The following is an 18,859-nucleotide window of genomic DNA, read 5'->3' as shown; positions in this document are numbered from 1 at the left end:
ATGCTGGGGGGGGGGGGCAGGATCGGCAGGAGGGTATCAAAGGGGGAAAAAGGAGAAACATCTGTAACAGAAATTAATTGATTAATTAATTAAAAAATAAATAAAATATTAAATGAAAAACTACAAAAATAAATAATTATAGATTTTTTAAAAAAGAGTTCTCTCTTCAAACAGCAAAAAGAAATGCAAGGTATGGTGTCTGGGCATGGTTAAGACCAGTTCTTACTCTGGATTTATCCTTTTTTTTTTTTTTATCATTACATTACCTTTTGCATTAAGCTAGTTTCAGTCTATCTTTTTTTTTTTCACTTAAAACTAAAATGTCCTTAACTCAAACAAATAAATTAAAACAGAAAGGAAACAGAAAAGAAGGAATGTATACATGAGAAGAGAAATTTACTTAGATGAATGTCACAATAATATATTTCTTCAAACTTCCAATTGCTTTAGACAGTGAATTTTATATCTCAAAGGAATTTGACAAGTAATTTAGTCCCACCATTCATTTATTAGCTTTTTATTTTATATTCAATATCCCTGAGTTAGACCAAAGTTATTTTGCCATATTATTTACTCATACCTGTATTAGAGTTCTCTAGAGAAACAGAACCAATAGAATAAAGAGTGAGATAAAGATAGAAATAGGTCTATCTATAGACCTGTAATATCTATCTATCTATTCATCCATCTAGAGAGAGAGTAAGAGAGATTTATTTTAAGATATTGACCCACATGATTGTGGGAGCTGGCAAGTCCGAAATCTATAGGTCAGGCCACCAAACTGGAAATTCAGATATGGGTTGATGTGGTAGCCTTCACTCTAAAATCTGCAGGGTAGGCCAACAAGTGGGAAACTCAAGCAGGGTTTCTATGTTTCAGTCTTGGTGCAGAGTTGTTTCTTCTTCTGGAAACCTCTGTCTTGGCTTGTAAGGTCTTCAACTGATTAGGTAAACCCCCCTCCCCCATGTTATGGAGTATAACTGCTTTATTCAAGTCTATTGATTGCAAATGTTAATTAACAGCAACATCTGTTGCTGTTTGATCAAACAACTGGACACCATAGTGCAGCCAAGTTAACACATAAAAATTTTTTTAATTATGAATTCCTTTTTAAAAATTTTTTTCTTTATTGATTTTAGAGGGAGAGAGAGATAAAAACATCGGTGAGAGAGAACATCCATTGGCCGTCTCCCACATGACTCCCAATGGGGATTTGGCCCACAACCTGGGCATGTGCCCTGACCAGGAATCAAACCAGTGACCTCTTGGTGCATGGGTCAAGGCTCAACCACTGAGCCACACCAGTCAGGCCTGACACATAAAATTAACCACTGTAGTCTCATCCTACCTCATCCTATGAATAATTTGAGACATGCATACATTCTATAAAATGATACAAAAAGAAACTTGGAACCAGAACTAAAAAATCAAATTATCCCATTTCATAGGTAAATTAAATAGGCATAGAGGTTTTAACTGATTTGTTCAAAAGTTGATGACAGCCCTGGCCAGTTTGGCTCAGTAGTTAGAGCGTTGGCCTGTGGTCCAGGGAGACCTGGGTTCGGTTTCCACTGGGGGCACATACCTCGGTTGCAGTTTGTCCCCGGCCCTGGTTGGTTGTGCAGGTGGCAGCTACTCAATGTGTCCCTTTCACATCGATGTTTCCCTCTCTCTCTCTCTCTCTCTCTCCCCCCACACACACACTCTATCTGAACAAAAAAATGTAAAAATGTCCTCGGGTGAGGATAAAAAAAAAAAGTTGATGACAGACCAAGGCAGTGAGCATATCCTAATTCCCTTAGGGAAGCCCAGACTCTTGGCTCTTGACTCTGGACATTTTACACTGTGGAGAACTCACAATTATAATTCTGGATTTCCTTACTTTGAAAGTCATTACCTCTAATGGTTTGGGAGCAAATACAATGAATGTGCAAATAAAAATGTTCCTTAAGCCATGACAGCCTACTTTGTTCCCAACCAATGCACAAGCACCAGAAAGGGTTGAAGGTGACAATATTGAACTTTACCTGAGCTCTGTACTTTCAGAAAACAGTGACATTGAGAAATCCCCCACCCTTTTATATTCTGGGAAATGGTTTACCTAAAAAGACCACCATTTTTTTTTTTTTTTTTGGTGGTACGTGCCCCTAGCGGGAACCGAACCCAGACCTCTCTGGTCCACAGGCCAACACTCAACTGCTGAGCCAAACAGGCCAGGGCAAGACCACTATTCTTTATGTGACTTAGGTAAGACTAATTGTTGACTCCTTCTCACATCTCCCTTGTTTGCCTTTGATAAGGCCAAACACACATCTTTCTCCTTTTGCCTAAACCTGCTGACAAGGCCAGACTCTCCAGTTCCTCAGTCTTTGTCTCATGAATGATTAGCTAAAAGTAAAACTATTCACCTGAAACCAGCTAGACACAGAGATAAACATTTCCCGTTCAGTAACCTAAAGAGATTTCTCTTGATTAAAAACAACCTCACCTGTAAAATCCCCTGACCTGTAACTTGTCTACTCTTCATAAAATACTAGGGCAACACCACCCTGCCAAGAGATTTTTAACTTTGGATCTGGGGTGCTCTTCATATTGCAATAGACTGAGTAAGATCAATTTCCTTACTTGTTCAGGTTTTGTTTTGACAATAGCATCCACCAAAGGGATGAGAATAAAAAAACCAAGGTTAAAAAAAAGAGAGAGGGGAGAAAGAAAAGTGATTAAAGTCTACTGAGAGAGAGAGGTGACTCAGTCCCTTTCACAAGAAAAGGAAGGTGTAGTTTCCTCAGAGCTGATTCCTAAGTCATATACTGTGGCTCATTTAACCTGTACCTCTTCACCAGATTATTAAACCAGTACCCATTCAGCTTCAGGGAAGGGGACACAGTGAAGGAGCTCAATATAAGATTTCTGAATTGAAGTGAATGAAATATATTAAGTTCTTTAATGTTAATGAGGGGGGGAGGGGTAAAAGTTGAGGAAAAAAACAAAAGCAGCCCCTCACAAAAGCTGACCTGGCATTCATAGCTTTGCCATGTTAGACTACTGTTGAACATGAGCTCATAGAATACCAACATCAGACGTGGTCACCATGATAATGTGAGACAAAATAAGGCCACTTGATAATTTTATCTAAGCACAGACAAAAACAAAGCCACTGTGCCACACACATGTAGTACCAAACGTCCTTCTATCTTGGCTAAAATAAGTGACTGCTGCTTCTTTACCACTTTCAGCTTTTTCCCTGCTCTAGCCTGCCCTCCTTATACTTAAGATTTATTGAGCTGGCCAGTGGTAGACTTGCCCATTTTCTGACAGCATCCAGTCTAGAGAGAACCCTGCTTCCTTAGGCACTCCCCCAAATCATCCTCTTACCGAGAGGCCCCATGCTGCAACAAGTGATTAACTAACCTGTGTACTTTGATTGGAGGGCATTGACATGGCACTGTGGCTAAATACTTGAGTTTGTAGAGGGAGGCAAATGATTGCATGGCCAAAAAGCAAAAGCCATTGAAAGTGAGTCACCAAGGAATTAGAACTAATGTTTAATCTCAGCTAGGGAACTGGTTTATTGATAGGAAACAAGACCTCTCTGAATGGAGGGCTGTGATCAGGGGGCTCCAGGAACTGTGCACATTTTCATTCATTGTCTTTAGGAGGGAGTGGGGAATGAATCAACACCACAGAAACAACTTTTCAGATCCTATCTCTACATTCCCACCTTCTAGAACTTCAGGAGCTGGCTTCATGTTCATTATGTTCCCCAGACTACCCTGAAATCCAACAAGAGGGAAGTTATCTATGCACAAGGCCCATAAAACCAAGAATATTACAATTTTATAAATCCCTAATGAAATAACAGATCTGGAAAATGATCACCAATGGTTGTTAAAACCATTAGGTAAAATGTTATTTAAAACCTTAGTCTGTATCAGGTATGAAAATTACAAGATCCATGCTTGGTGATGAATTTACTGTTTCCCAATACCCATCCACATTCCTTACACAGTTTAGTTGGTACCCAATAATCAGAACTGAGACTACTTTCCTGGCCTCCCTGGCAGTTAGCTGTGGTCACAAGACTAAGTTCTGGTAAGTGAGATTAAGGCAAAAATGCATGATAGCTGCTACAGCCTTCCTGTCAACATGGCACTATTCAGCTTCATAGTTTCTTCAATCTGCTGCCTAGATTAGAACACAGACATCTTGGATCATGAGTCCAGGCTGTGCTTAGTGGCACAAGAGAAAAGACAACTGGGTCTTGGACACCTTCCCTGTCATTTTTACACAATGAAGTAAACTGGAGAAAGCAGGAAGCTCAGAGCTGGCCAAGCCTGGAGGAGGAAGGAGAGATGAGAGGGGAAGAGAGAGAGCTGAGAGGAGGGGAAGAGGGAAAAGAGAGGAAGGGGAAGAAAAGGTACAGGAGCAGACAGCAGAGGGTGAGGAGAGGAAGAGCAACAGGAATAGAAATCCTGGGAGGCTTCAGGGCCAGAACTTTTTGCTTCTGCTTGCCAGAACCTCAAGAGCAAGTTATATTTGAAACTATTAGTTATGACACTTTCTACTACAAATTACAGAAAATTCAAAATGATGGCAGTAATAAGGTAATGTGTTTACTGTCTCAGAAATGAAGTCCATAACTAAGATGGGCTCAGACGGGGCAGGTGTGGTACGGCTCCGGGTCCACACAGTGGCGACTGCAGCTTTAGGTATCATGTTCAGACAGAACACTGCTCAGAGGAAGAGATCCTTGTCCTATGTCTCTTTCTTTAAAGTCAGGAAACCTTTTCCCAGAAGCCTCCCTGCAGACTTCCTCTCCAGAGTCAGAACTAGATTTTACACCCATTACTAAAGCAGTCACAGGCAGAGAACAGGATTATCATGATCATAGTCCATTGATATTAACGAGACTATCTGTGGAACTGGGGAGGGGATGACCTTCCCCTGAGTCCTAGTGGGGAGGGACCGATACAGGAACCACTTTAGTTATGATGGTGCAGGTTGTACAGTACATAACTTCACTGGGGCCCATTCATATTCATTGTCGTTTACAAAGTTATGACAAATTTCCACCAGATGGCAGTAAAGTGCTTGGGAAAAGGACACCTTTTGAGTCACAAAGTCACAGGGAGCTGACAAAAATCAAAATTATGTTAGAAGGAAAGTGGGGATGAAAGTGGGAATTAGTGTGTGGTAGGTAGAGTTCTGAAATATAAAGTAAATAATCAAATTCATTGTAAACCTTTTAAAATTATATCTGCTAAATTCTATTTTAATGAAATAATCCATTCCAAGTTTAAGAAAAGTTTTTTAAATCTTTATTCAATTCAATGTAATTACATACTCTGAAAAAATAAAACTAGACAGACCAATATCATAAATTGAAGTAATTGTATAAAACCCACTGTCATTACCAACAAAAAGTTGAAAATAAGCCCTGGCCAGTTTGGTTCAGCAGTTAGAGCGTTGCCCTGCGGTCCTGAGACCCAGGCTCAGTTCCTACTAAGGGCACATACCTTGGTTGCAGTTTGTCACTGGTCTTCGTTGGGTTGTGCGGGTGGCAGCCACTCGATGTGTCCCTTTCACGTCAATGTTTCTGTCTCTCCCTCCCTCCCACTCTATCTGAACAAAAAATGGAAAAATGTCCTTGGGTGAGGATAAAAACAAAATTTTTTTTAAAAGTTGAAAATAAGCTATTAAGATTGATTTTTTTATAAGAGCAGTAGCATTTATACAGTAAAAGCCCTATCCACAGCTCTCACACATCACATGATTAAGGTATATAAAAAATTACACCTTGAGAAAAGATACCAATTGAATAGATGAAATATTGTCACTGGAGATTAATTACATTGTAAGACATGATTGATTTTAAGAAATCTGAGCTTTAAAGCATTCAAGTTCATTATTTCTGTAATGTGTCCACAAAAAGGGAAAATAGAAACAAAATTAAACTAGCAGAAAAAGGATAAATTTGGGAATACAGAGTAATGTGTCAGGAGAAATTTTTAAAGTTAGAGTGGAAGGGAAATAGGGAGAGAGAAAGAGAAACATGGATGTGAGAAAGACACATCGATTGGTTGCCTCCCCAACCAGGGCCGGAGATCAAACTCGCAACCCAGGCATGTGCCCTTGACGGGGAATGAAACCCCTGACCATTCGGGCTGCAGGCCGACGCTCTAACCACTGAGCAAACCAGCCAGGGCCCCACCACCTTCTCTTAATACCAAAGTGAAATTGTATAAATGATTACGTGATATAAAAATGCAAGAGTTTTCTTTGGATCAATTTACACTTTGGGTCAGTAATATATGCAACGTGTTCGATGAAATGGAATTCCTTTCATATCTTCTCTGTGATCACGGGCATAGTCCCATAAGTAATAATCCAAAAGAATGGAATTGATCTCTCCATTAGTTTTTTCACCCTTTTTTTCAATAAGCTCCAGAAGACAATCCCGGATCAGCTCAACACACCAAAGTGAGCACCCTCTGATTTCCACCTCTTGCCTATTCCCATTCGAGAGCATTTCTCCTGCAAGGGGAAAAACAGCAAGAAGCACTAAGAGTCAATGATAAGAAATCTACTTAGAACACTACTATAGAACAAAACACAGGTTAAAACTGTAAACCTCAGACTTTATTTATAATTTTTGGCAATTTGAACCATTTATAAACTCAGGCATTAATTCAAAATTGCAAATCAAGTTCCACAAGGACAAGGACGATGTCTGGTTTGTTTGTCTCAATATTCCTAGGACCTAGCATAGCACCTTGCACATACTACCTCCCCAATAAATATTTACTAAAAGAATAGAAGGTAACCATAAATTTAAAAGTGTGACAGCAAGATTATTAAACTATTGAAAAGAAAGGATTTAAAATTAGGTTTAATGTGGGGAAAAAATACTGCAAAATTTGGCAGACTCCTAGGGGGCCAAATAAACAGCATCCCCATCCCCACTTGAGAACTGAATACTGTTTTTGGAGACACTCCATATGCATCAAGGACAACCCAGGAAATCAAAGTGGTTAACTTGAGCCAGGAAAACCATGATCATTCTTTGGATTCAGGACCCTTTAGTCAGCTCTACCTGAATATGGAGCCGAGGCTCCCACAGGACCCGCAGGGTATATCTGATCCTACAGGGTGGGTACTGGCTGTGCTTTGACACTGACACTAGAGTTGGGCTCATCAACTCAAAAGCCTATAAGGATCAGGCAGATAGAGTAAGTGAATGCAGTAGCCAGATGCAAACTGTGGTGAGCTAGAGACTGTGTGCTGTCCTATCTAAAGGTAGACCCAGTGTTTCCATATTTCTCTACTTTTACAAGTCAGAAAGTTTGATTTTCATATGAAATCTCCTGTCAAATGTTGATAACTAATTAAAAATTGCTTAAAACACTGTTCAGGCCAAACAAAACACAATTGCAGGCTATAGTTGACCTTTGGTCACCAATCTTGCACAGAGCTTCACAGTACCAGATAGGCCCTGTGATCCAATGAGACTTAGGAAAAATGCCCCAGCCCCATTGGGTTCTTAAGTAATTTACTTATGTCCCCTTTACCCATCTTTCCCAAGGGCTTAGGCACTGGTTACTGGGGCAGGTAGAAGAACAGACAGTAGCTGTGCCCCTCTATTTCCGTACTTTGCTCCAGGTGCCAACATACAAATCCACTCCTTCCTCTTCAGTTCTCTTGTTAATCAATTCCTCCAAACTTAACCATCAGCTTGCCAGAATTCTCAAACCAACTATAGCAGTGATCTTGGAGGCTGACACCACCACCCAAGTAGAGCCATTAGATGACACCACTACCATAGCTGACAGCTTGACTGCCACCTTGACCCACAGGCTTTAAGCAGCACCCAGACTCTTGATCCCCAGAAACTATGAGATAATAAATGTCTTGGTTTAAGTCACTAAATTTTAGCATAATTTGTTACCCAGCAATAAATAAGTGTAAGGTATAATGTGTCCTCCAAAAAGATACATTCAAGTCCTAACTCTGCCCTGGCCAGTGTGGCTCAGTTGGTTGGGTGTTGTCCCATGCACCAAAAGGTTGCTGGTTCAATTCCCAGTCAGGGCATGTGCCTGGGTTGCGGGTTCAATCCCAAGTAGGGGGTGTGCAGAAGACAGCAGACTGATGCTTCACTCTCACATTATGTTTCTCTCTCTCTCTCCCTTCCTCTCTCTCTAAGATCAATTAAAATCCTCACCTGAGGACTTTTTTTTTGCATTTATCTTCAAATAGAGTGGGAGGGAGAGAGGGAGGAAGAGAGAGAGAGAAACATAGATGTGAGAGAGACACATAGAGTGGTTTTGCCACCCATACGACCCCAATTGGGGCTGTGACACACTGGAACCGAGGTATGTGCCCTTGGCGGGAAATGAACCCGGGACTCTCCAGTCTGCAGCCGATGCTCTAATTGCTGAGCCAAACTGGCTAGGGCCATATATATAAATATAACTATAACTATAACTATAAATATAAATAATATAAATATAAATATTATATATAAATATAAATAAATATAAATATATAATTTTTGTTGTTGTTGTTTTTAATTAATCCTCACCCAAGGATATTGTTCCATTGATTTTTAGATAGAGTGGAAAGGAGGGGTTGGGGAGAGAGAGAGAGAAGCATAGACGTGAGAAAGAAACATCGACTGGTTGCCTCTCGCATGACCCAACGGGGTCCAGGGATCAGACCTGCAACCCAGGTATGTGCCCTTGACCAAGAATCAAAACGGAGACCCTTTGGTCTGTAGGACAATGCTCTAACCACTGAGAAAACCGGCCAGGGCTAAAAATATATATATATTTTTAATCCATGACCTGGCTGGTTTGGCTCAGTGGTTAGGGCGTCGGCCCATGGACCAGAGAGACCTGGGTTCGGTTCCCACTAAGGGCATATGCCTCGGTTGCAGTTTGTCCCCCACCCTGGTTGGGGTCATGTGAGTGGCAACCACTTCATGTTTCTCTCTCTTTTTTTTTTTTTTTTATCCTCACCCGAGGACATTCTTCCATTTTTTGTTCAGATAGAGCGGGAGGGAGAGAGAGAGAGAGAAACATCGACGTGAAGGGACACATCGAGTGGCTGCCACCCGCACGACCAACCAGGGCCGGGGACAAACTGCAACCGAGGTACGTGCCCTTAGCAGGAACCGAACCCCGGTCTCTCTGTACCGCAGGCCGACACTCCAACCGCTGAGCCAAACCGGCCAGGGCCATGTTTCTCTCTCACATCGATGTTTCTCTCTCTCTCTTCCTCCTTCTCTCCCTCCAGCTCTATTTGAAGATAAACATAAAAATGTCCTCGGGTGAGGATTAAAAAAAAATCCTAACTCCTGGTACTTGTGAATGTGGTCTTATCTGTAAATTCTGTAAACAGGGTCTTTGCAGATATAATCATATTAACATGAGGTCATACAGGATTAAGGTGGGTCTTAAATGCTATGACTGGTATCCTTGTGAGAAAAGAAGAGGACACAAAGGAGAGGAGACACACAGAGAAGGCCATACTTGGAGTGATGCAGGTACAAGGCAAGGAATGCAAAGGATTGCTGGGAACCATCAAAAGCTAGAAGGAAGGAAGGACTCCTCTGAAGAGCCTTCAGAGGGAGTGCGGCCCTGCCAACATCTTGATTTCAGACTTTTAGCCTCCATAGCTATGAGAGAATAAATTTCTGCTGTTTTAAGCCATCCAGTTTGTGGTAATTTGTTAGGCCAGCCTTATGAAACTAATAAAGTTAACAGGTACAGCAACTTACAGTATGGGATAGGACATGGACTTTGAAAGAGAAAAATAATGAAACCATTTGAGAGAAATAACAAACATCGCAGCAGGGAAAATAATGTGACCAACATATTAGGTCTAAAACTCAACCCTAGAATCACAGTACAAAATCTAAATTTAGCCAGCTGGTGTGGCTCAGTGGACTGATGGGTTAAAGATAAAATAAACAGAAATCTGGCTAGGAGATATCCAGAAAAGGACAGAGTAAAAGAAATATAAGTGTAGCACATCCTCAAGTTTGGAAGAAGTATCATTGGAGGCCAGCTAAGGAAAGTTCTACCTCATCTAGTGAAGCCATCCTGTCTTAGATTTCACTCAAGATAGTTTTTTTTTAAAAAAAAGATAGTTTTTTTTTTAAATCAGTGCATATACCTTTACATTTACAGTTTCTGTTTCTCCTCTAGTTTGCTAATAAAGTACTTTTTGAAAAAAAAACCCAAAATCCAACTCTGTTTAAATAAACTAAGAGCAAAGAAGCTTGTTCACCCTATGTCAAGCTAGCAGAGTCTCCTTTTAGACACTGGACAAAATGGAGGCAGTGACAGCTGTGGATGGACATCTGGAAAGAGCGTCTGGAGACAAAATGAATGTGAGAAGAAAATTCAGACAGCTCTGTCCAACTATGCTGGATTGATCCCTTCTCACCAGGGTTTTTATCACAATAGCAGTGACAATTGAGTGCTATAAAACTTCAAGAGGAGATGGACAATCATGAAGAGTCAGGAAAAGCTGTTGAAGAGGAGCACTGGAGCTAAGCCTCTGCTGATGTCGGATTTAACTGAAAAAAAGAAAATTTGGATGAGGAAAACCAGGCAAGAAAATGTTTAGAGATAGGAATGAGCAGCATATACAATGGCCCAATAAAAAAGATCAGCTGAATATGTTTGTATGCAAAAGAAGCCCTGACTGCTAACAGTTGTCCCTTTTTTATTTTTAATTTTTTTTTCTTCATTGATTTTATAGAGAGAAGAAGGGAGAAGGAGAGAAAGATAGAAACATTGATGAGAAAGAACATCGACTGGCTGCCTCCTGCATGCCCCCTACTGGGGATTTGGCTGACAACGTGGGCATGTGCCCTGACCAGGAATCGAACTGGCAACATCTTGGTGCATGGGCGGACACTCAACCACTGAGCCACACCAGCCAAGCAACAGTTGTCACTTTTAAAGTTATCCAACAATTAATGACCTGGGACATGAGCATTACAACATAAAATGGCTTGTTATTTTTCAAATGAGGAAACCGAGGGACAAAGTACATTGCCCAAGGCAGCATAAAAACCTGGTAGAAGCAACCACAGGAATAAATGGTACCTTTATATTCTGTATTATTCTTATTTTTGGATATTGAAATCTGTTTCACAAGAGAAAATTATGCAATTATAAAAACTACTTTCTTTTAAAAACAAAGAAAAAAGGAGCTGAAATACTGCACCCAAAAGAGAAATTTTTAACATTAAAGTTACACAATATAATTTTTTCTTATACAAAGAAATGTTTAAAAAACAAAAAGCTAATTTTCTCACAAACACAATTATTTGTACTCATATGTTATAATAAGGTTTCCACTCTTGAGAATCAATAACTGGATCCAATAATGGTAAATAAATACACCTAGAAAAGTGAGTAACTGGAGCATTTGAGATCTTGCTCCCCAGCATGTCATAAGTTTGGCTCAAATAAACAAATAAACTCATAAAAATTCCACACAAGAAAAAAGAAAAAGAAAAGTGAGTGACTTGGCAAGATAACCCAGTGGCAGACCTTGGAGCCTCCAGACTCAAAATCTAGTACATACCACCTCTTAGGTCGCCTTTTATTTCACACTATAGTGTGCTATTCAGCTTAATTAACACTCTTCAAATACTACACCTGATGAACTGTCTTAGTGTTGCATGCCTTCATGTAACATAAATTTAGATTTTATTTTATTATGATGCTCTGAAATTATGTCTAAATAGTACAATTTCCCACAATATCCATAGTCCACAGTATAAACAACAAAAAGCAATTTTCTCCATATTTTAATTGTCCTTGCATTTTTTTCTTTACATATGTTTTTAACAATAAATAGTGATTTTTTCCTAAGGAAAGAGACCTTTTTGTGAAAAAAACTAGAGACTCAACAGTAAATCATAGTATAACAGAGAATATCTTAATTAAGCTGCCAAACCTTTGAGAAGCTTCTGCAGTAGTTCATCAGAGTATTTCAGTGCTCCCAGGTGAACAAGAACCTGAGGTAATCTATAGTCAGCAAACATGGTAATACTAGAGATGTCCTTAAAGCAGCCATCTCCTTCTCCCTCCAACACACTCCACGTGTCTGCCACAAGGATTTGGGCCCGTTTGTAAAAAGAAATTCTTTTCCCCTGATGAGTGAAGAGAGTATAAATGTTACCTGGGTATCTCAAAGCTTTATTAAATGCTATTTTTAAAAAAAGACATGTTGAAAATATTTTTCAAGGGGAGAATAATCTTACCCTGTTGTTAAGAATTTAGAAACCTCTTACAGAAAAGGGGGGGGGGGGTAATAAATATTAAATTATCTCTAGCACTCCAAATTTACCTCCTATATTTTTCAAGGCACATAAAATACAATTTATGTAATCATGGTACTATTTAGAGTTCTTTTCTGTGTGTTTTATTTGTTTATTTAACTTATCTTTATTGTTGATTGTATTGCAGATGCCCTCCCCCTTTTCCCCATTGATCCCTCCTCCCAGTCCTGCCCCCATCCTGTCTTCCCCACACTATTGTCTGTGTCCATTGGTTTTGCATATATGCATAGAAGTTCTTTGGTTTATCTCATCCCATCTTCCCTCCCACCTTCCCTTTGAGGTTCATCAGTCTAACAGCTAATTTGTACTTCTTAATTCCTTCATCTTTTTCACCCATCTCTCTAGCACCTTCTCAACTGGCAAGCAACAAAAGTTATTTGTATCTATGAGCCTGTTTCTGTTCTGCTTGTTCATTTTGTTTGTAGATTCAACTGTTGATAGATATGTATTAATTGCCCTTTTATTGTTCACATTTTTGTTCTTCTCCTTCAAGAAGACCCTTCAACATTTCATATAATTCTGGTTTGATGGTGATGAACTCTTTACATGTCCATTGATTCTAAATGATAGCTTTGCAGGATAGAGTAATCTTGGTTGTACGTGGTTACTTTTCACTACCTTGAGTATCTCTTGCCACTCCTTTCTGGCCTGCAAAGTTTCTTTTGAGAAATCAGCTGACAGTCTTACGGGAGCTTCTTTGCAGGTAATGAACTGCTTTTCTCTTGCTGTTTTTAAGATTCTCTCTGTCTTTAATCTTTGGCATTTTGATGATGATGTGTGTTGGTGTGGACCTCTCTGTGCTTCCTGGACTTGTATGTCTGTTTCCTTCACCAAGTTAGGGAAGTTTTCTGTCATTATTGTTTCAAATTGGTTTTCAATTTCTTGCTCTCTCTCTTCTCCATCTGGCACCCCCATGATGTGAATGTTGACATCCCTGAAGTTGTCCCAGGGGCTTCTTACATTATCCTCATTTTTTTTTTTTGGATTCTTTTTTCTTTTTGCTGTTCCAGTTGGGTGTTTTTTGCTTCCTTAAATTTCAATCAATGGTTTGTTTCTTGGCTTTACCTACTCTACTATTGATTCTCTGTAAATTCTTTTTTTTTTTTTAAAGGAAATGGGGACAGTGAAGAATTTTTTATATTTATTTATTTATTCCTTACTGATATTAGAGAGAGGGAGAGAGAGAGAGAAATATTGATGAGAGAGAACATCAACTGGCCACCTCTTGCATGCCCCCCACTGGGGATCGGGCCCACAACCTGGGCATGTGCCCTGACAGGGAATCGAACTGGTGGCCTCTTGGTGCACGGGTTGATGCTCAACCACTGAGCCACATCAGCTGGGTTACTTTGACCACCATTAAGAATGTTTTGCCCTGGCCGGTTTGGCTCAGCAGTTAGAGCATCAGCCCACAGACCAGAGTTCCAGGTTCCGTTCCCACTAAGGGCATGTACCTCGGTTGCAGTTTGTCCCTGGCCCCAGTTGGGGTCGTGTAGGTGGCAACCAGTCGATGTGTCTCTCTCACATCTATGTTTCTCTCTCTCTCTTGCCCCCTCTCTTTCTCACTCTCTGTGAAGATAAATGCAAAAATGTCCTTGGGTGAGGATTAAATAAATAAATAAATAAATAAAATAAACTGTCTATCAAAAACAATTATTGTAGTAAAACAATTTGGGCAAGTAATTATGGGATTGTACATCCAGGTACCAAAATACTGTGAAGCTATTAAAATTGGTACTACAAAAAAATTGTACTGTGAAAGAATTTTTATTGACATAGAAAGATGTTCATAATATGTTAAATTTTAAAAGTTTATACAGCATGATATTAATTCTCCCCTGTCTGTACATATACACATTCACACATACACAGAGAAAGAACAAATTGTAATTAGTTGTTACCTCTTAGAATAGAGACTGCTTCTCTGTACTTTACAAATTCTATAATATGTTTTACTTTTGCAATTAGAAATTTAAAATATATGGATAAAAAGATATATTTGATTTTAATACTTTCTGAATTTCAAAGCAGCCCCAAAATTGTTCATTAGAAGTCTTCCAGATTTGGAATTGCACAAGTACTTTAATTATTTGTGTATCTTTTACATGACTATGCAAAGATAAGTATAAACTGAGTAATCAAAGCAGTAAGTGAGCTTCATTACCTGCTCAGTGTTATGTTAGGAATCATAGGGGTTATAGAAATATAGTGCTTTGGGTAACACTAATGATAATCTTATTGAAAAAATATAATATTCCTTTAAAAAAGTGTTAAAACTCTTAACTATGACTTTTGTTATACTTTGGGGATTGTTCTATAAAAATGTATTTTAGAAATGACTACTGATGGGAAATGGTTCAGGTACTAATTTTCATTTAAAAATATATCAGCAACCTTAAAATTAGTCTATATCATAATACAGTTTTAAAATATTGAACTTTTCGCCCTGGCTGGTTTGGCTCAGCGGTTAGAGCGTCGGCCTGCGGTCCTAAGAGACCCGGGTTCGGTTCCCGCTAAGGGCACGTACCTCGGTTGCAGTTTGTCCCCGGCCCTGGTTGATTGTGCAGGTGGCAGCCACTCGATGTGTTCTTTCACATCGATGTTTCTCTCTCTCTCTCTCTGTTCCTCTCTCTCCCTCCCACTCTACCTGAACAAAAAAATGGAAAAATGTCCTCGGGTGAGGATTAAAAAAAAAAAAAAAAAATTGAACTTTTCAGCAAAGCAAATCAAAAGCACTATGGTGTAAATAAAACAGAAACTCAGCTTACTAAATTAATATTATAATCTACAAAAAAAATTCACTCCTTTCTTCCGCAAAAACAAAAACTCAGGACAATTTAAAAGTAAACAAATAGTCTGGCTGGTGTGGCTCACTGGTTGAGCATCAACCCATGCACCAAGAGGTTGCCAGTTTGATTCTCAGTCAGAACACATGCCCAGGTTGTAGCCCCAATCCCTAGTGCAGAGCATGCAGGAGGCAGCCAATTGATGTTCTCTCTCATCGATGTTTCTCTCTCTCTCTCTCCCTCTCACTTCCTCTTCTCTAAAATCAATAAAGGGGGGAAAAAAAAGTAAACAAATAGCCTGGCCAGTGTGGCTCAGTGGATTGAGTGTTGTCCCTTGTACCGAGAACTTGCTGGTTGCGGGCTTGATCCCCAGTAATGAGGTGTGCAGGAGGCAGCCAATCGATGTTTCTATCTCTTTCCCCCTCTCCCTTCCTCTTTATCTAAAAAAAAAAAAGAATAAAAATATATATATTTTTTAAAGTAAACACATAACATGGTGTCCTGAAGTCATGTTAAATTTAATTTTAGCCAATCTACTACAACCATGTGGATTCTGGAATATATAGATTCTTAGCCATATGAACAGCAGTTGGATTTCTTTTATACACTATTTAATAAAGGATGGGGCAAAAGTAGGTTTACAGTTGTTTGTATGGAAAATGATACAATAATTAATAAATAATAATGCAAGAATAAACTATTTCATGTACTCACGACTGTAAACCTACTTTTACCAACCCTATCTATTCAGATGGCCTAAATGATGGACCAAGGAACTGAATCCGTAATTTCTTTAAAAACAAGGCTGAGATAACATACTTTAAAGACAAAGATAAATCTCAAAGTAATCTCTGCATTATCAACAGTAAGCTGATCTATAGACTCTTTTCTAGGAACTGCATTCTGCCCCATCCACACACTCCTGCAAGCCACACCTAAACGGTCATAATCCCTGCCAGTTCAATCAGTCCTTGCCCAGGAGTTTTAGAACTAGAACCGAGAAAGTCTAAGAGGCGAACTTCATGGAGAAAGTTGGTCAACAGTGAGAGAAAAATGGAGACAACAGAAGCTAAAAGGAGAGACTGAATCTTGATGGCATTGAGTCCTTGACCCTGAATGTGCCTATCCCCAATACTATCCAAAAATTCTTCTTTTTGATTAAGTTTTCTCTATTCTTATATATGTCACTTGCAATTAAAAACAATCTTTACATGCATAATCATGCCGTCTCTCACTTTATAGCTAGCTATTGACTAAATGACATAAGATAAACTAGTTAAACTTTCTTTTTCAACTGGTTCCTACTGCAAACAGGACAATATGCCCCTTGTTCTCAGGCCCCACGGAAGTTGTTGTGTGGATCAAGTGAGAGCATATGAGCAAACACCCTATAAATCATAAAGGGCAATACTTTTGGTAATTTTAGTTGTTGAACTGTAACTACAAAAGGGTAGCTTTAACATCTGAATTGATGTAAGTGTTCATTAACTTAGGCAATAAGTGAACAGATTTATATTATGAGATTCTGCTGAAATTGCTTTCAATTCTTGTCACAGTTAAAACACACAGTGATAACAGATTCTAAAAATTTTACAAAAACATAATCCAGGAGTACACTGGCAGGATATACAATATGCTCACTATTTTAAAAGTAAATTTCTTTAAAATAGTTTGTGCCATAAAGCAAATAATACTGTCAAAGGTACCCTGTGCATGAAAAGGAAAAACAAATAGTATATATACATTAGAACTCTGCAAAAAATACTTTTTACGAGAGAGAATTTAGTATACATTCTGATTTTCATCCAATGAAGTAAATTTTTGAAGTATTAAAAGAACCTCCTTGTCCCTAAGTGACAACATCATGTTGAAGGTCCAGTGTTTTATTTAGGCTTGAAGCATTTTTAAAGGACAGTGAGAAAAGTACAAAGAATAAAGGGAATATACTGATTAGAAATCATTAGAAAAGTAATGTCTTCGAAACACTACTTTTGATACTATTCCTTGTCCACAGGAAAAAACTTCAAAATTTAAGTTTTTATTCTCAAAAAGAGTTCCAGAAGTAAACGACCTAATAACTAAAAGAGCAGACAATAAAAAGATAAAGAATTGTAAAATCTCCAACAGAAGTAACTCACCTCAAATTCAGTCACATCTCTGTAAGAGGGAAAGCTTTCAACTACCAGTTGCATTAACTGCTGTGCACTTTTTTCACTTTTTCGGACACAATTAAGAAAAGAGCCTTCAAACTTCTCAAGTAAAATTTTCCCAGTTTCATTGAGAATCCGATGCCTCTCTTCTATCAAAGGCATGGGAACATCCGTGTCAGAACGGAGTATATGCCGAACCTGATCCAGGGTCACTGTGGCATAGTACGAAGCACTAGTTATTGGTATCCCTTTGGGAGGAAAAGAAAACGCAGAGGAACAATGTCATACTTTTATATTCACTAGTCCCTTTCTTTTACAACAGTTAATATGAAACTAAATGAGTGTTACGGGAATGAACTAAAAGTGGATGAATCATGAAAAATCAGAGCAGCCCCCTCATTTTCTATTTGCCCATCTGTACTTATTCATTCATTTCTAACAAATGTAATATTACATCAGGTGTATTTTGACTGTGTAACATGTGTTATGTGTCTGTCCCCTTTGTTCTCAAGAGTTCATCAGACTGGCTTTTATACTTAGCTGCGATATTGGAATCAGTTCCCACTGAATAAGGATTTAATGCCAGTCTTTTATTCTTTTACTTTAAGCCGAGGGGCTAGCAATGCAAAACTTCAAGTTCGCCTTACTAACATATTACTCCGTCTTCCCATCCGCTCCCTGGGGCCCTCCCGGGGAACTGAAGCCTCCAAGGCGGCAGGGTCGGACCGGCAGGAGGGGCACCAACCTTCGTCCAGGGCTCTGTTGATCGCGGCGCACAGGGACCAGTACCCACTGTACATTCTCCCCCTGTACCCCACCAGACATTTGTGCTCATCATGCTCCGACCAGAAGGAGAAGTTGAGTGTGTCTGCAACGAACACCCAGTTGACCGCGGCCTCGTCGGCCGCCCTGGGGTTCAGCTCGTGAAGGGCCTTCCAGCCTCCCAGGCGCAGCTCCGGCCCCGAGGCCTTGGCGAGCAGTAGCTCGGCCACCCTCCGCACGCCCGCGTCGTCGATGAACACATCTCGACTGTTTTCCGCGATGAACTTTGCGGACTCCCTGGGAGTTAGGAGCCCGACCATCCTCCCTCCTTCTTGGGGCTAGCGGACGACACTTTCTCCAGCGGGCCAGCCCACTGAGAGCCGCCGCCTGCGCGCGCGCACACACACGCTCACGCGCGGGCGGGCGGGGAACTACGGAGACCGTGCGGCCGAGCGCCCCTTTACAGCCGCAGGCACTTCCGGGACAACGGCCCCGCCTCCTCTCTCCCGGGCGCGCTCCCGGAGTCCGTTTCCGATTCCGCAGGTCCAGAAACCGCCTGGACGGGCCAAGCGCGCGCCGGCCGGGAGTGGCCCGCCCTAAGCCCTGCGGCTGCGCCATTTTGTCTGTGCTCCCACCCTCCCCTCGGGCGGTGGACTGCGCCGCGCATCCGCGGCCGCAGTCCCGCTGACTCCAGTCCGGGCGCTGCATTTCCTTCCCGTGGTTTCCGCGTCTTCTTTCTCCCGGGGCCAAGTCGGCTGAACGCCCTCCGCGACGCCCAGCTGCCGGATTCTGGGGCCGCGAAG

At 40.4% G+C, this 18,859-nt stretch overlaps 1 protein-coding gene across 1 annotated transcript; it reads right to left on the bottom strand.

The window, feature by feature from the left end:
- Positions 1-6,136: 6,136 nt before the first annotated feature.
- On the bottom strand, positions 6,137-18,449 carry CUNH9orf64 (chromosome unknown C9orf64 homolog). Its single transcript, XM_036261357.1, has 4 exons — positions 18,040-18,449; positions 17,283-17,542; positions 11,974-12,169; positions 6,137-6,534 (listed from the first exon to the last, which is right to left on the bottom strand). Exons 1-4 carry the CDS (start codon positions 18,374-18,376, stop codon positions 6,302-6,304), a joined length of 1,026 nt encoding a protein of 341 aa, XP_036117250.1. The 5' UTR covers positions 18,377-18,449; the 3' UTR covers positions 6,137-6,301.
- Between the last annotated feature and the right edge of the window lie 410 nt (positions 18,450-18,859).

Source organism: Molossus molossus, unplaced genomic scaffold (assembly GCF_014108415.1).
Source record: "Molossus molossus isolate mMolMol1 unplaced genomic scaffold, mMolMol1.p scaffold_m16_p_14, whole genome shotgun sequence".
NCBI classification, from domain to species: domain Eukaryota; kingdom Metazoa; phylum Chordata; class Mammalia; order Chiroptera; family Molossidae; genus Molossus; species Molossus molossus.
The sequence above is the reverse complement of the archived record's forward strand: the minus strand, read 5'-3'. Positions and strand labels throughout refer to the sequence as shown.

What these genes read in the sequence shown, in the direction of transcription:
- CUNH9orf64 (XM_036261357.1), bottom strand. Translation starts at nt 18,376, where the DNA reads ATGGTCGGGCTCCTAACTCCCAGGGAGTCCGCAAAGTTCATCGCGGAA. An exon ending in CAACAGAGCCCTGGACGAAG is followed by an intron (nt 17,543 to 18,039) that starts GTTGGTGCCCCT and finishes TTCCTCCCAAAG; the next exon opens with GGATACCAATAACTAGTGCT. An exon ending in ACTGCAGAAGCTTCTCAAAG is followed by an intron (nt 6,535 to 11,973) that starts GTTTGGCAGCTT and finishes TTCCCCTTGCAG; the next exon opens with GAGAAATGCTCTCGAATGGG.